Below are 18827 nucleotides of genomic sequence, written 5' to 3' on the forward strand. Positions count from 1 at the left end.
GTAACATAAATCCTAAAAGGGTCAATTGGAATTGTGCTTCCAAAAAGAGATGTCATTAGAGGCCAACATTGTGGTTTTTCTAGTTAGATTTTTTTAATGTACCCCCACATAATTATCAAGATATCATTATGGGAGAGGTTGATCGTTGAAATGATAATTGATACAACAGAAATACAAGATATCAATTCTTTTTCTATATTGGAATTTTTAGTAGTATTACAAAATCTCGGATTTAAAATGCATAATAAAGTGTTAGGGATCATTGAAATAATGTCTCCTACAAAGATGAGCCTAATAAAGCAACCCAAGTATTCCTAGTACAACAGCAGAATTACTGAGACAAAGACATTCCCCAAATTCAAAGTGAGTGATGTAATACATGAATATGAATCAGAGTAACAACTCAATCTAAAAATAATTCATTAATCCAGATAATAAAAGTCCTACTAGTCACATAACTTGATGGGAGAACTACACCAAAAGACCCAACCACTACTTGGTTGACCACTAAATATTTAATGTTAATAAAACATGAACTTAAACAAAAAAGTTGTGAATATAAGAAACAAACAAAAAGACAATATCTTCAGAATCTTATTAGTGACCATTAGTTTGACATATTTTTTCTCGGCCACATCAATTCGATCTAACAATGTGCATAAGCGCCCGGTTGCCCGATTAGAATGTTTTGTCTCACACCAACTGAAGTATCCACGACCCCCTTGGTCAAACTTTGTCTATATCAATGGTATAAAATATTTCAAATGTAAATAGTCAACATTTAAAATATAGTTTTGCAAAAAATACAAATAATTAGTATGCATGAGTTTTAAAACTTACGTAGTTGGGGCATCTGTAAAATTATTTTCCCGGGTTGTCCCTTGTCCACGAAATACGAATGACCCTTATCTTCCCACAATGACATTTTCTATTAATGTCCACAGGTGCTTCAAATCCAGAGGTCGAACCTTCGGTGGAAGTCTCACTTGCGTAGTTAGGGTCCTTGTCATTTTTTCTTGGTAGCTCCCGAAATAACCTTGTAAAATCACAAGACTCTTCTTTCCTTTTCCTCTCCATGTGAATACTATGGTTCAAGAGAAGTTTAATGCAATGTTTTATTTTATGACTTGTTTAAATAATACCCTTGATGGTTTTGGTTGAGTTCTTTGGGAAGGATTCTTTTTTATAAGCATTCAAAAATTGATAGACTAAGAGGCGAGAAAATAATTTGTATGAAGTGGGTCTCTAAAGGTAAGTATACAGGCAAACTTTTACACATTTTTTCCCTCCCAAGCATTCTTATTCCATAAAAGGCATATATTTTACTGTTGGACGTTTTTAACAATGTAAGAGCTTTTTTTGGCAAACTTTCTTCTCACCTTTATTACTATAATTTAATTTATGAAGATTGGAGGCAAACTATAATTTACACGTGGTCAAAAACCTACCTATCAAGTACCCCATGCAGGCTATAACAATTTTTTTTAGTGAATCAAATCAAGACGTGCATGTAGTATCATTTTACAAATAACATTAAATTAAAGTTGACTTTTATATTCTAACTAGAAAAGTTGAGTAGAAAATTATTTTTTTAGCTTACGTAGTGCTAAATATCAAACTAGAATAATAAATACATAAGTTAAATAAACACTAAATTTGTTCTAAGTAATATTTTTATTTGAACCACAATGAGTTGCAGAGTAGTCGGCGCTCCCGAATCAGTGACACTAGGCATTAGTACCATATTGCTTGATAAGGCGAATCGAAACGAGTCCAACTGGAATGACCTCACCCTAATGCGTGTCAAATGAACAGTGTTCCAAATTCTACACCCGAGAAATGTATCGCAGAGTCGAATCAGAAATAAAAAAAAAATGGATATTTCATCAGTAGTCATGAAGATGATACAAACACCACCACCTTTGGTGTCGGGAACTTTAGAGACGGCCAAACGCGGTACAAACTCAAACGCACCCTAAGCACAAACCAATTCCAATGTAGTTGCTTATTTTATGAGGCCAATGGATATTCGTGCAGCATATTTGGGCAATTATGAAATCTTGTTGTGTTAGGAGAATTCCAAATTCACTCGTAATGAAAAGATGGGGCATGGAAGCTAAATCCCCACCAAATGAGATGGAGATAAGCCAGCCACTAGAAGAACAAACCATGCACTGTGAAATGTCAAGATTTGGTGCTCTAAATTCTAAAGCCACAATGATGAACTTCTACGCCTCCAAATCACCAGTGTTCTTTAACACAGCAAGTGAAGAAATAGGGTGTCTAACAACCATTTGCAAGGAAGGGTTTGAATTACAGGGACAACCACATAGCGCCAACACTACTCATTCATACCGAGACAATCCCAACATAATGCAAGACCCAATTAGGGTTAGAATGAAAGGGTAGGGTAATCCAGGCCAGCGAAGGGATGGCAGATAGGGGAATCTGAATGACGGATCAGGCTTCAGACAAAGGGCATGTGGACTGTGTGGTGCACTTGGTCATAATAGTCGAACTTGTCCCAATTGTGCCACATCAACTCCTAATGCGGGAAGAGGAGCAAGCACAAGAATTTTCAACATTGACCGATCATTGCAATCGGGAAACAAAGACTTGGGAGGCGATACCGACATGGCCTATTCGACATAAGAGTCTTTTGGGAATGATTACGATCATCACATGTAGTCCAAAAACGCATGTCAATCAGAAATGAACTATTATAAACTTGTTAATCTTAATGTATTAGTTCTTAATCTTTGAAAATGTGGACTTTATCTGTGTTATGAAGTCATTTTCGTTAATTATCTTATTTCTTTTAAGTTTATTAATTTATGAAAACAACAATATTATATAAATTTTCCTCGGTTAACGTATTTTTTAAAATACCAATTAATTAAATATAATTTAATATTATATTGTCTCAGTTCCTATGGATCCTTTAATACCAATGAGATCACGTTTACGAGATCCGGAAAACATACAAGTTCAAGAAGTTGCATAACGAGGAGTTCTACGATCATAGTGGTCTTCAGCCACCGACTAACTTGCATGAGAGATTTTACTACAATCGAGTTTACTTTGATAGTGCCTCGACAACTTTCGAAACAATTATGAAATCAAGACCTCACGAAGCAATACTAACATATAAAGACGGAACATGCAAAATTGTTTCCTACGAACAAAACAAGGTATTTCATCATCCCCAAATTTCAATTTTATTTTCATTATTCAATTCACCTAACCAAGTTTTTTTGATAACAAGTACAAAAAATTTTCTACCCATATGACTAATTCAAATCATGTTCTTGGACAAAGTGTTGGGAGGTTGAGACGGTAGAAAGCGAAAATAGGCCTAGCACTTAGTTAGTGGCAGCTTCAAGCATTTTTCTAGAGACCGCGACATTCTGCTCAAGGGAAGTTGATACAACCGAGTTCAAGGCTGGAATAATCCACCAAAGAGACAATCCACTACTACCACGTCCAGCATCTACTAACCACTACCATTCCCCAGCGCAAAACAGAATGTTATATAGGGTTGGAGGAGGTTAAATTATAAGGCTATACGACAATAGGAATGGAGACATGAGTTTGCAATGGCATCTTGCATAACCTTTGCATAATAGTTGCTTCTCAAATTCTATACACTGGCGCCACAATCATCTGGTCGTCACTACGGGAAGGAAGGATGTAACCGTCTTGGATTTGAGTGCCTCCACCCCAAAGCGTGTACTCACAATAGGAGTTGAAGTTGGAGATATCGTGGTCACTCATGTGGGACACCAAGATGGTGAAATCAAATTATGTGATTATTATAGGTAGGTTAATATAATCTTATTAATTTACATTCATATTGCTTAATATCTCATGAGTATATTTTAAATTAATTAAACATTATCTATTTGAAAACTTGTGATTCAATATAGGCAACCAAATGCAAGTGGAATTGATGGCGTATATTGCACAAACTATGTCCTACATGTTTTTGATCTTCGATCATGCACAATGTAACGGCCCAATTTCGCTAATAAGGCTTAAGGGCCTTGATTAGCGTGCCAGGAGGGCATAATGGAAATTATGTGTGATTTTATGAGTTTAATGCATGGTTATGATTTAAAGCATGTTATATGACTAATTGAACATTGAGGTGCATGACTACGTGGTTAGTATGCATGTTAGGTGAAATAATTATGCATGTGAACCCCGTTTGCATGATAGGGGTAAATTGGTAATTTTAGCCCGCTGAGGGCATATATGTGATAATTGTATTCTGTGATTTGTACCACGTGAGTGTGGTGTTATTGTTGTGATGCATGTGCCGAGACGGTCCTAGAGAGCAAATTAACTTAAAAGTCACAACGGGATTTTATACCCGGCTCGGGAGGAGCCTAGGGGTACCTTGGGAATTTTATGGTTAAGTTGAGATTTAGCGGGTAATGGTTATTGGAGATTTAGTAACCTGGGTAACCATTAGTTACTGCTGAGAGTAACAAGTTTTAGAAAGAAAATGGTAGAAATGAAATAGAAATGAAAGGACTTAAGTGCCCTTGAGGTTTAAGTAGGAAAGGATAGGCAAGGAGGGGCAAATTGGTCATTTGGTTGGGAAATAGATAAATGGCAGCTGGGATTTGGGGGTATACGGTTTGGGGCATTTATGCCACTTGAGGCTTGATAGAAATTGAAGAGAAGAAAGAGAAGGAGAAAGAAGGTTAGGGCAAGAAGAAGAAGAGAAGGAGAAGTGGGAGTCTAGGAGGAGATCAAGGACTTTGTGTGGGTTCTCCATTTGAGGTAAGGTTTTTAGACACATCTAAGTTTTGATTTCTGTTTTGATTGGTAAAATCTAGAGCTTGAGTTGTTTTTGTTGAAGTTTTGAGTTAGTTGTTTGAGTTTTGGTTTGGGTGGCTGAAAATAGGAATCAAGGGGTGGATTCTTGGGTGTGTTGATGCTTTGATCTTGTATATAGTGCCTATAGGTTGTTAAGTTGTTCATATGAGGTTTGGAATTGAGTTTTGAGATTGAGATATGTGTTTGGGATGGTTTAAGGTGAGGTTTAGAGATTAAAAATGGTGGGTTTTTCTGGGTTCGAAGGGTCGGGCCGCGGCATGGTTCTTGGAGGGCCGCGGCCCTTGAAGGCTAAGTTGTGCTGAGGATGGAGGGCGGGCCGCGGCATGGTCCTTGTAGGGCCGCGGCCCTTACCTGTTTCTGGGCATTTTGTGGCTTTGTTTGGGGGCCATGCCGCGGCGCTTAAGGAATTTTGGGATTTTGAGAATTTGGGCTTGGGAATTTAACCTAGGGTGCTCGGGGTTGAGTCTTTTACCATGTTTGGTGAATTTCAACGTTCCGAGTACTAGAACTTGGCCTGGAAGCTCATTTAAGGTTGTTAAAAGTGTCTTTTGTGTGTTGTGACTAGGATTTCGGGGAGGCTCGTGCTTGTGGACCGTGCTCGTGACTGTAGTGCATCGGAAAGCAAGGGATACGGGTAAGAAAACTATAACACCCGTAGGATAGGGTGTGGACCCATAGTGTGATTGCCGGGCATGGCCCTATATTGCATGTTGCTTGATGAGATGATTGCAGGGCATGGCCCCAGATTGTGTTGTGTGCAAATGTTTAACCTTAAATGAATCGTGATGTGTGTGAATGATTATTTCGAATGTACTATATGTGTGATTATGATGAAATGAACGGCAGAGGCCGGGTACGGCATAGGCCGGGGCGGCCGTGGGCCGAAAGTAACACACAGCACATGGGATGCTTATATTCAGGGTGGGACCCAAGGGATACATGAGTTATCCTCGCGGTGAGAACCGATACCCCAGGCTTCGGTAAGGCTCTGGGGCGGCATGGCCGTGTTTGCTTAGTCTAATGGTTGACTTGTTTATTTGTGGATTATCGGTTATGATAAACTGTATACATTGCATATGTTATGTTCTGCATGAGTTTTCTTGCTGGGCTTCGGCTCACGGGTGCTCTGTGTTGCAGGTAAGGGCAATGACTGAGTCAACCAACCATGAGTACGGAGAGCGTGAAGCGACGTGTACATGTTTGGCCTGCCCGACTGCTTTGGTTGGGGGTTTATTTGAAAATGGCTGTAATAATCTATGATTTTGTAACTGATCAACAGTAAACTTATTTCAAGATGTAAATAGTTTTCAAACCTTATTTTGGGATCCCAATTGTCTAATACTAGAAGTTTTTATTGAGTCAACGCATTTTCAAAGATTACAGCCTTAACTTTTATTAGTCACACTTTTGCTTCAAAACCTCGGTTAGCGAGTTCATTGCACTGTTTTGTCTTAAAAACTCACTTAGTAACGGCTCTAAGGAAGTAGGGCGTTACACACAACTCATCAAATACGCTTGCCACATTATATTTCTGTCGTGAAGTGTGTTCACTACAATGAGGACACGATTGTCATAGGATACAAAACCGAGGTAAATAGAAACCAGAGTAATAGGGTTCAAATGAAGGAGGATCTTGTAGTGCTCGTCCCAATTAGAACACTTACTCCAATGAAATATTATAAATTGCCAGTTCAAAAAAATAGTATTCAATACACAGGCATCTCAAGTGTTCGTTACATCAATGGTAAAGTCTTCACTGTTAACGAGGTATGACTATATGTTCTCTACAAGGATATGAGATACACCCAACATGACGACGAAAACTGGACAGTCATAAGCGAAAAAGTTAGCAAATGTGACATTTTTGAAGGCGAACTTATCTTTTCACCTAATATTTCATCAAGTGACTATGACGTGCTTGTAATGTCAGCAAACGACAAAACCATTCTGGTACCGTGCTTAATTTTACTCAACATGTCAGTTGAGAGCTGCAACAACATTTTAAAGTCCAAGGAACCTTATTATGTTAAAAACTACTATGCACTACTTCATTATTATTATCCTTTAATTACTAGAAAATTCCTCTTTGTTTATAGAACAATATAAAGTTGTGGGGTTATTCAAACTTGATCACATGTTGACTATGAAAATTTGCTTATTATTTCTAACATACTATTATCTCTATTCAATGAACAAATTTAATTTGTTAACGACGAGTCTTCGTCCTCCTTTAAGTGTAATACGTAAATGGAACTGAATTCAAACTCAAAAAATTAATAACACAAACCCAAGAAACATAATCTCGTTAAAATAAAAACGAAAAATACTGTGAATCATATTGGATTAACTGTGCAAAATAATCAATAAAATTGTGCTTCATAGTGTCTTTAGTGTGCATTGTTCTTTCACATTCCTTGTCTTGGTTTAAAAAGCATTGCATCAAGTTTAGGTAAATTAGCGAATTGACCATAAAGAATACATTAAAAATTCAACTACTACCCACAATTAAAAAAATACTCTCATTTAGCCATATATTTCTTATTCTAAATATACAAACCGGTAACAATAACCGACCACATCAAGTTAACTATTAAATTTTTTAAGCTTGTGTGGGCCATTACCCTACACACATTTTTCAGACAAGTACACATTATGGTACAACAAAGTCAGACGTTCCCATTTTTTTAATATATAAACAGGGGCGTTACCCAAACCGCCACAGTACAGGGCAGTTTGGAATCCAAGTCCCAAATATATATACACATATACAATATATATATATATATATATATATAAACCGAACATTAAAATAAATAAAAACATTAAAGATTAAATAAAAACTAAAAAAAAAAAATATATAAACATTTTACTGTGCCATCATTTTGGAGTGTTTCGTTCATGCTTACATATTGTGTCATTGGCATTGCCATGTCGTGACTTTACATTTGATATCTAGATCTAACACGACTTACAACATCATGTTGTGCTTGATCAAAACTTGTATTTTTCATATCGTACCTTATTCGTGCCTACCAAAGTTGTTCTGTGTCCAAGAGCCTAGCTTATATTTAGAGCTCTATTTACTAGTACTATTAATGATCTTCATTATTGCATTAAAAAAATATAGATAGAAAATTATATTATTATATATTTGAATTAGTATTACATGATATTATTGTTTCTATACGACCCAATAATAAGTATGTCTTTTATAATTACTAATTATTATTATGATTTTGTTTAATATATAGGAGAATTTTATGATGGGATGCTATTTTTTTTCTTCATATTAGTAGGAACATTTTTGTTTTTGGCATGTGAAGAAATTATAACTCAAATAATTTTATATGATGGTGTATGTACATTGTAGTTGTATAGTAGACATCTCACTAATTTTTAAGAATTTCTGATAAAATTTATAATATTGAAAATATAGTTTAAAATTGTCAATTGCATGCGTATAAAAAAAATAGACGTGCGTACAATTAATGGTTTGAACTTTATTTCGACACTATAAATTATTAAAAATTTTATGAAAATTTTCGACTACCATAATTACAATGTACACCGTCATATGAAAAAAATTAAATTATAATTTTTCTACTTACCGAAAACATAAACACTCCTGCGAGTAGGAACAAAAGTGACACAATGCCCTATATATATATTTATATAAATTTCTAGATAAGTATCTAAAAATTTCTTTTCATATCTCAGTAAACAAAGAAGTAATATTTAAGAGCCAAACAAACTTTGTTTATTAGTTACTAAACGAAATAATAATAATAAAATTCTAAAAGATCATTCTTGTTTTGGTAAAATAAAGTAAAAATCATTTGAAATGCGGAGATTGGATTAACACTTTACCAATCCAAAAGCTGATACACTCAACTCCAAAACTGCAGTAATTATTGACAATATATTGTTACTCAAATTAAAAATAAAATCATAAAAGAAAAGACAATGAAGAAAAACAGGGGCCAATGAAAATGATTCCATTGGAAAGGCAGACAAGCTGAATTACAAAGTGAGAAAATATAATATAAAATAAAAAGTTTTCCATAATCAGCTCATCAAACCAGGCTCTTCAATTCTGTGCAGCATTTGATTAACAGAGGCTGCAATTTCATCCATAGTATTCAGGTGGCACCCTTCTTCAACCTATATATCCCAATTACCAGAACAAAATTAGCCAATACTCCATTGTATGAATATATGTATATATATATAATGAATGAGTACTCTCTAATAATAATCACCCCAAAAAATAAATTGGAACATTTTCACTAACCTTGACGCTAAACGAGTAGAGTACCATTTGATCAACAGTGGTAACATTAAGGTGAAGAACAGAGAGCCGAAGGGCTCCGAGACCTGCGACCATCTTTAAGAGTTGTCTCGGCTTTTTCATTGACAGTATTTTAAGGTTGGCATGGCAATCGATCATGGTCACTTCTATGTCCGCCGCCGCCGCCATTTGGCCATTTTCCGAGGCAACCCCAGATGAGTTATTGCTTAAGTAGTACTGGTTCGCACGTGTGGAGTATTGTGGGAAAGAGAAGAAGTCAGCAAATGGAGAAGAAAAGTGGGAAGGAGAAGTAGAAGATGACGAAGAGGACGATGATGGTGGAGATGGAGATGAAGATGAAGGTAAAGGTAAAGAAGAAGAAGATTGAGAAGGATTAGAAGAGAGTTTTCCACCATTTCTGATATCCTCTTTATGATCGTCCTCTACTTTTGTTCTGACCTTGTGGCCCTCCATTGACTGCAACAACTGCTCGAGCTCCTTCACGAAATTAATTGCTCCCCCAATAATTGACGCTTGGTCACCCTGTTATGAAATTTAGAACCTTATGAATTAGTACTTGGATTGAGTTGATAATTCTATATACAAACCAAAATGTTAGAATAAAAAAAGAAAACGAATAACTGACCCTCTGAACATAGGACGGGGGCATTAATGATCGGAGTACAGCAAGGTACTCATTCATCTGTTTGCGGCGGTTTCTCTCTACAGTAATGTGGGTCATCCTCTGGTTTTCGAGTTCTTCTTTGTTCTTGCTGGTTCTTGTACGGCGTCGTTTTCTGCGGCCTTTTTCTGTGGCCGGTGGCTCAGCGATTGGGTCGGTAACCTGGCCGGGGAGTGATAGCGAAGATCCATGGAGAAAGGATTGATCAAGTGGTAGTGGTGCTGATGGCGGCGGCGGTGGTGGGCAGCTGACCTCAGGAGACGAGTTAGAGGATCCTAACTGTTCGGTTAAGCTCTGGAGAGCCGAAGGAGGCGGAGAGTAGTAATAGTCTAAATTTGCATGAATGGTTTGGTCCATTATGTGATTATCGAAAATCCCAACAAGGGATTTGTGTTCTTCTTCTTCTTGGAGGAAAAATTCGTACCCCAGATTAGTATTATTAGGACCTACCATAGAGGAGTAGACGTCCTTGAAGCCATAGCTAAATGTGTCTTGAGAATTATAAACCACAGTTTCTAATGCCATGATGACGATGATTCCACGACTTTTTTCAGCTAAAAGGTTTCCTTATTTCTAATAATGGCTCAGAAATGCATAAAGGGTGTTTGGCTTTTGTTGAGAAGGAGGCTCAAGAAGAGAGAGAGAGAGCTGAAGTTGATGAGATGTGTTATTGTGCTTCCTTTACAGAAACCCAATAAGTGAGTTATATATAGATGAAAAGTTGTTGAAAGTAGTTAATTATAGGATTAATTACATCTCCCACCGTAAATTTTAAAAAAAATCGTTTTATACGGCATGTTAAACAAATTACAAAAATACGGCATGTTAATCGTTTTATACGGTTATTCTTCTAGGCTTCATGGAGTACCATGGACAGTTTTTGGTACTTCTTTTAGGCTTCATGGAGTACCATGGACAGTTTTTAGTACTCCAAATCTTCAAAGAAAAGACTTCTGTAATGAAGAGAGAGGTGACTCTAGATAAATCATTTCCAATATTGTCTTTGAAAATTAATAAAGTAGATTAATTTATTTTTATTTAAAATGAATGTATTTATTAATATTTATACAATTACTCAAAAAAAAATATTTATACAAATTACAATATGCAGTTAATTAAAATTAATATTAATAACTATATGTTACAATATACAGTTAAAGTTTCAAGTTTTGTTACAAAAATATATTTAAAGTTAAAAAATTAGTTTTGTAAATCTTTGTAATAATCATGTTAAATAAATTTATAAATATTTATGTAAATGTGAGTTACAAAAATAAACTTTTTAGTTGTGAAATTAGTTTTGTAAATTGTTGTTACAAAAATGTAAAACTTGTTTAAAAAAAATATTGTATTTCACCACTACATTCAATAAAGTGTTTTATAAATAATGAATATCTTAAATTTGTATTTTTAAGTTGTATAGCATAAATATGATGGTTCATGTAATTTTTTGGTACAATATTGTAATAATATAGAAAAATATAATATTTTTATGTATCTTTTGTTTATGATTTCTTAACTATAAAATATTTTCGTAAATATTAGTTACAAAAATATCTTTCTTAGTTGTAAAACTAAATTTGTAAACTATTGTTACAAAAATAAAAAATTTAGTTACAAATTTATTTGTAAGTTTTATCTACAAAAAAACAAAAAAAAAAATCTACAATTCTATAACGGATTTTGTAAATATTATTTACAAACACGTAACAGATATTTACAAATTTGTAACAGATATTTACTAGTTTGTAAACGTTGTTCACAAAAAATTATATTTTACAGCTTTTATTTATGATTTTGCCACTCCGTATTTACAATTTTGCCATTCCGTGTTTTTATCCAAAAGTTCTGTATTTTTGTAATGCACCGTATTTTTCAGATTTTTTTTAACTTTTAGTGCACTTTTGTAGATTTCCCTTAATTATAAGGCCAAAATAAAAGCCCAAAGCACAAAGCATATTTATGATATATACCCTTAATATCAAACAAGGTGACCCTTTTATCTTCCATATACCTCTCCCTCGAGAAAGTCCGGAGCCTTATTTTATAAATAAAATTTAACCCCAAAAATAACAAGAAAGCGAAGCTGCGGCATGTGAGATTTGACTGTAGACCAGTTACTATCGTAGACCAGAGAGGAGAGACAAACAGATTCTCTTGGTTCTCTTGTGGAACCTAGTGAGTATATAATACTATAATGATTATTTCAATAATATCAAGTCCTCAAAACTAACGAGGAACAAACTCTCTAATCTCTGCTAAAACACCTTCCAATGAAGAAAGAAACTATATATAAAATAAGGAAATGAATCAAATCTAACGGGTGGGACCCTTGTATAATACGGGCCCCGAGGAAGAAAACGTTTGGTTGGGTGCGGGGCCCCAAAGGCATACTATCCCTATTTTATGCGACGGACAGTAACAATATATATATATATATATACACACATACCAATCGATCTAACTAGCTCTGTTAGGTTAATAGTAGGCTGTCGATCGATAATGGGTCTTTCAATTTTCATATTTACTAAGTTGATTTAATAATATAGGAATATAATGTCTTCCTTGCGTAGAACAATGATAAGAATATTGAACTACATAATTAATTTTACTAATATTCAATTAGTTTTAAGATGGAATTCAGTGTCATGATATGATGAACCATATTCTTAAAGGGTGAGCAAAAATTAGTCACTATTACGAAAAAAATTATTGAAATATAATATCACACATAAAACAAGGTAAGAATATTAAACTATAATACATGATAAGTCGACCGATCAATCATTGATTTTTAAATAGAAGCAGCCATTTTTGTTATATAATAAGATGATATATATATATATTTCTTGGTTGAATATGTGACTATGTGTTCATTTGATAATAATGTGGTCGGACACTTGGACGTGAAGATGAGAAAGATGACGAAAAGCTGGTGGTAACTCAGAGATTCTAGTGAAGATCTATAACAGAGAAATAGAAAAAAGATAGAAGGAAAAAAAACAGCGAAATTCACAGCCTTTTGTTCAGGTGTCGGATGTGCTCAGAGGAATCCATGTGATTTCGCAAATAGCCACTATGTGATAATCATCTACCATATTGAACGCAGTACTGTTTTTATATATATAATATATATACATATGTGTGTGTGCCTTGCTCGCTAGTTGTTCTTATACTCCCAAGACCAAGTTCTGAGATAATGAGCTATTTCTGTTTTCCTTCTCTATTCTTTTTCTTTTTTTTTTTAAAAAAAAAATTTAATTGAACTACTACTTTACCAAACAATGAGCATCTTTAGTACTAATTAACCCAATTCCAATGAGACATTCTCCAGGGGTTCTTCAAACTCATTGGTTTTCGTGTAACAAGGAATATTACTAAAATCATAATATATTCTTTTATATATAAATAATAGATTTTTTTAATTGAGAAAATACATATAATAGATTAATACTTCATTTCTTATATCAATAATATTTATCTAGTATAGTTATATAAATTTTAATCATTACATCTTTACTATGATTTTTATAATATATATATTTATATATTTAGTCATTTATAATTACTTAACGTCTGAAATTAATGTCAATAATTTTTTTTTAAATTTAACTGTCATAGACATGTAACTATTAAAAATTCTTCATAAATAATTGTGTTGTCCGTGATTTCACCAGTGACACGTGGCCGCTATCAGAGAGTAATTAGGCTTCTCGAGCCCTAAGAGTTCATGTAGGACTTGCTCGACCTACTTAGGTCATAGGCTATTTGTAGTGGTTATGCTACAACCCCATAGAACGGTGTCCTGAGGCAGACCATGTCTTAGGGATCGTTCCTGATTTCCTCCATCTCCTTTCAAGTCCTCCAGTTCTGCGAGGAGTGTTGGAGCATTATGTCAGCAGATGTCATGCACAACGACCCTAGACCACAAGCAGCCGCCTTAGAAAGTTATTGTTCCCACTAGTAGTGGTGTTGAATCCATTCAGGCAACAAGTAGCATGTCCTAATGCGTAGCCTGACACGGGGAAATGTGCGGCTATCCCCTGACACTATCAGGGGCGTGTCACCCCAAAAAGTAGTGGGCTGAAACCTCGGAAATGGGCCCCATGTGATACGCACGGGCCCACCACAACCTAACTTAAAATATGTTGTATTTATTAGAGTTTATACCCTAATTAATGGGGAATGTTTTGTAATAAACCCCCATTATGAGAATTAATCACCCTCAACCATTTATAAATAGGGCTAGGGCTCACATTGTAAAGGTTCCAAACTTTTTGTATTCAGAGCATTGCAAAAACGCTTCCTGAAACTTTATAGAAGCTTGACATCACAAGCTCCTCAAGTCCTAATACAACTGCCTCGTGGATAAGGTTAATTAATAACATAAACCACGTAAATGCATGTGTTCTTTACTGCATTTATTTAAGCTTTGGTTTATTAGTTGATATCGAAAAACGCAATCAAAATTTTGGTTCTTTCATTGAAAGTTGAAGAAAGCTTTGAAGATTCAACAATGGTGACCACCTGAAAAAACACCACTGGCGATGTTACTCCTCCCATTGTCGCAGAGGGAGGAGAACCCAGTCGACCACCTCCACCAGCAAACCCGAAGGTGGCCCAAGAAGATTACGATGAGAAGGTTGAATACGATGGACGGTGAATACTATGAGAGTGACTACTCTCAATCCCTTTACATGGAGGAGCCACCAAAAGTGGCGGCCCTCAAGGGCCAAATTGCCTCCCAACAGCAAAAGATAGATGCATAGGAGGGGAATATTACTGCCTTGCAGGAGATGGTTAAAGCCATGATGGTCACTTTGGCGGCTCAAGGGCTACAAGTGGACCTCCATGGTGCAGTATCGCCTAGGCAGCTAGCTGGCGTGCCACTTGCCCACCCAACTTGAGTGCCACCTGCTCCGCTAGTGGGCTTTCCTCGCAAGCACCACAATGATTTGGTGCAAGATCCACCAGCTAGCGTCCCACCTGAGCTCCCAGCTGGAGTTAGAGCCCCACATGCGCCACAGGATCATGGCACAGAGAAGGTTGATGAAGAGCCCCCTCAAGGGAGAAAACCAGCTTGACAAGCTTCCGAGCCTATTCAGGCATTGAGAAGAGCCAATGGTAATCAGGATCACGGTGCCCGAGGACGCTGTCAGGCCACTAGCGTCTGTGGAGCCCAGGGCCTTCTGCCTAGGTGCACTACGACAGACCGCGTTAGGCTAGAAATGGTGCCTTGGCAGCACCTCGCCAGCCTTTGAGAAATCCTGGCCAATGGGCAAATAAGAGAAATGTCTCTGCCAACCGAGGACAGGGAATTAGTGTCTAGGTTAAAAATTAATACGTTGACTATGAGGGGGAGGCGAAAATGGGATACCCTGAGGAAGGTGGTGGTCCCCGCCACGCGCAACCTGACCTGCCCGATGACCTGAACGCTCACACGAATAGAGTAGCTCCTGAGGACAACCCCGAGAGATGACAACAGCCAGACCTTTGAGATGATCTTAATGCTCGGAGGAGAGAACACCCGACACAAAGTGCTAATCAAGATTATGACCCTCTCCATGTGGAGTTGGAGAGTTTGAAGAGGGTAATACATAAAATGGCCCGGAGACAAGGTCATGACTCCGACTTGGAAGATGAAGATGGGGAGCCTTATGCCCCTCACATTGTAGAAGCCTATTTTCCCCAAGTCTTCAAGATGTTAGACATTACTCTGTACAGCGGAGGAACAAATACTACCGACCATCTTTCGAAGTTCAATAGATTTATGTCAGTTCACCATGTCTCCAAGGATGGTAAGTGCCACGTATTCTCATTAACCTTGACGGGATCAGTAAATGAGTTATTCAAGAAGCATTGACTAGGTTCCATCCACTCCTGGCAACAACTCTCCACCTCCTTCTGAAGACAATTCATAGTTTCTCGGAAGGTGAACTTCGAGGTCAATGCTTTGGCCAACATAAAGCAAGGACCTCTCGAAACACTTAAAGCATACATCAAGCACTTTAAGGATGAAGCAGCCATGACCAAGAGGGTCGATGATGCCCAACAATTGATGGCCCTTGATAAGTATCAAATTTGTGTATTTATAATTCATTATTCTTCTATGATTATGCACTTGATTATTTGTTTATATATGTTTTATAAGTTTATTTTGTGTTTTTAGGAATTCCAAGAGATTTGGGTGAAAAATAATGAATTTGGGATGTTTTACAAGCAATGGTTAAGCTCGAAATTACAAGTATGAAACTTTACACTAGATTTTGATAATTTTTCATTGTTTTTTTTTTTAAATATTTCAAGAAATAAAATTTCTAGATATTTTTCTTATCTTTCCACAAGTTTTAGAGTTGTCCAATTCCGATCTATATCGAGGAAGTTATGGTTAAAATATTTTCAGTGGCTCCAGTTGAAGAAACACAAAAAAATGAAGAAAAATGCACACGTACTGAAAATGGTCACAGGTCTCGGCCAGCCTTATTCTAGGTCGCGCCCTGGGGCACAGAACATAGTGGTTGCAGCCAAAAATGTCCTAGGCCGCATCCAGAGCATGATTTTCTAGTGGCTGCAACCACCAAGAAACACTGGCCGCGGTCGGCGATCAATTTTTTTTCTTAATTTTTGAATTTTAAATGTATATTTGAAAAGGCTATTAAAGGGGTGAGGGTTAACTTTTATAATAAGTTTGGATTGCGAATTTTAGAGGCTAGAGCAGTAGAGGAGGAGAAAAGATATGATCATCTACATTCTTCAATCTAGTTTTTCTTTCTTCTCAAAACTTCTTTATTTTCATTGAATATTTATGTTTGTTAATATGAATGTGATTATGGAGTAGTTTTCTTTATAGTTGAGGGTTATTTTAAAACAATAGACATGAGATCTTGAAAGCATTGATAAATGTTATTCCTTCTATTCCCTTGTATTAAATTGTTTGTATTTTTCTAATTTAATGCTATGAATATTGTGAGATCTTGTTAGGTGGACAACTAATTAGAGTTTTGCATTATTCTACTATAATCTTAGGATTGTTATTCACCTAATAGTTTAGGATTTTAGGTAGAGTTATAAATTACAATTAGGGAATTGTGAAGGGTATCTTGATTATGATGAAAAATAGAAACTATGTTAAATGAATTGCATGTTTAATGAATTTGTTGCCTAGATTAACTTGTTTCCATAGAGTGTAATGATTTTACTAGGTTAAATAGATTGCATGCTTAATGAGTTTATTACTGGGTAAAATGATTAATTAAGAGCATTTAGCTTTAATTAATTATAATAGGGAAACTTGAATAATTGACTGCTTAAGTGTTATCTGCGGGGTTAATAGTTTAATTGGGAATAAGGAATATTATTTGTCATTGTTGATAGATTGATTTTCGAAGGTGGAGAGTAATTCTTGACTATTTCTTTAATATCATTTTATCCTTAGTTATTTAATCTTTAATCATCATTTTATTTTATGTTTTTTCAGTTTTTAAAACTAAACCTCCTATCTAATTTATGTTTAGTTCTTATTTTGAATAATAATTCAATCATAGTCCTCGTGGGTTCGACCCTTATTTATCGCTATAGTGAAGTATCTGGTATAAGTGATTGATAAAATAAATATTAAAATTTGATACGGCATACGACGCCTATAAATTTTTTGGCATCATTGTTGAGGACTATTGTATGTCATTTTATTATTCAATTTAATTAACTACATACTAACTAGTTTAAACTTTTGATTGCAGGTGTATATGTGTGGCGACGAAACTCAAGAAAGACTACAAGCCATAAAGAAATATCTTGAGACATCGTTGTTCCGCTCTTCAAGGACAATCACTGACAATCCACTCTTTAAACCTTCAAAAAAAGTCAATCCAGTACAAATACCATTACCATCTGACTATGATTCTGAATCAAATACACCAGTTAATTCTCAGATGGCTCAGGAAGGAACGTTGAAAGAGTTGGCAACACCGAATCTAGACCATCAACCTCTATGTATTCATTATCCGGTGTTGAACGTTAACTTTGAACTCAAGTCGAGCCTCATACATTTACCACCCTCTTTCCATGGGCTACCAGGAGAGGACCCGAATAAGCATTTGAAAAAATTTCACATAGTCTTCTCTAGTATTAAGCTAGCATTAGTAACTGAAGAACATATTAAATTGAGAGCCTTTCCATTTTCTTTGAAGGATGGTGCAAAGGAATGGCTCTATTATTTTCCTCCTGGAACTGTTAATACCTGGAATGAAATGAAGATGTTGTTCTTGGAGCGTTACTTCCCAGCGTCTAAGGTTGGTAGCATAAGGAAAGAAATATGTGGCATTCGCCAACAGACTAGGGAGTTTTTATATGAGTATTGGGAGAGATTTAAGAGGCTATGCGCTAGTTGCCCCCACCACCAAATAAGTGAGCAACTCTTTGTAAATGTGGAAATTCCTCCCTTATCAATCCTATTCACAAGTGAAGCTCTATACTACGAGACATCCTAAAAGCTACTCATTGTCCGCACAAGGGGATGAGGACGTCACATGATGGTGAGGGAATTGAGCTAAGAGGGCCACCCTCGCTATGCGAGGGCCCTCGGCCGCTTGCAAATCGGAACGTCACCCTCGCTATGCGAGGGTCCCGGGTTGGCCATCTGCGTGCGCCCCGTTCCATCAAGCATCGAGCCTCGCCTGCACTTAGGAGTAGAAGCCCAGCCTCGCTACGCGAGATACCCTCGCTATGCGAGGATGGAGGCCTTGTTGTGGCGTCTGTGCCCCGAGCCTCGCCACGCCTGCACTCGGGAGAAGAAGGTCAACCCCGCTACGCGAGACACCCTCGCTATGCGAGGGTGAGGCCTTGTTGTGGCGTCCGTGCTCTGAGCCTCGCCATGCCTGCACTCGGGAGAAGAAGGTCAACCCCGCTACGTGAGACACCCTCGCTATGCGAGGGTGAGGCCTTGTTGTGGCGTCTGTGCTCTGAGCCTCGCCACGCCTGCACCCGGGGGGAAGAGGGGCAGCCTTGCTATGC

The 18827-nt window shown here is 36.6% G+C and overlaps 1 protein-coding gene across 1 annotated transcript; it reads right to left on the reverse strand.

The window, feature by feature from the left end:
- Window positions 1-8639: 8639 nt before the first annotated feature.
- Window positions 8640-10468, reverse strand: LOC133803603 (transcription factor bHLH94-like). Its single transcript, XM_062241703.1, has 3 exons — window positions 9780-10468; window positions 9137-9676; window positions 8640-9006 (listed from the first exon to the last, which is right to left on the reverse strand). Exons 1-3 carry the CDS (start codon window positions 10338-10340, stop codon window positions 8911-8913), a joined length of 1197 nt encoding a protein of 398 aa, XP_062097687.1. The 5' UTR covers window positions 10341-10468; the 3' UTR covers window positions 8640-8910.
- Between the last annotated feature and the right edge of the window lie 8359 nt (window positions 10469-18827).

Source organism: Humulus lupulus, chromosome X (assembly GCF_963169125.1).
Source record: "Humulus lupulus chromosome X, drHumLupu1.1, whole genome shotgun sequence".
Lineage (NCBI taxonomy): Eukaryota > Viridiplantae > Streptophyta > Magnoliopsida > Rosales > Cannabaceae > Humulus > Humulus lupulus.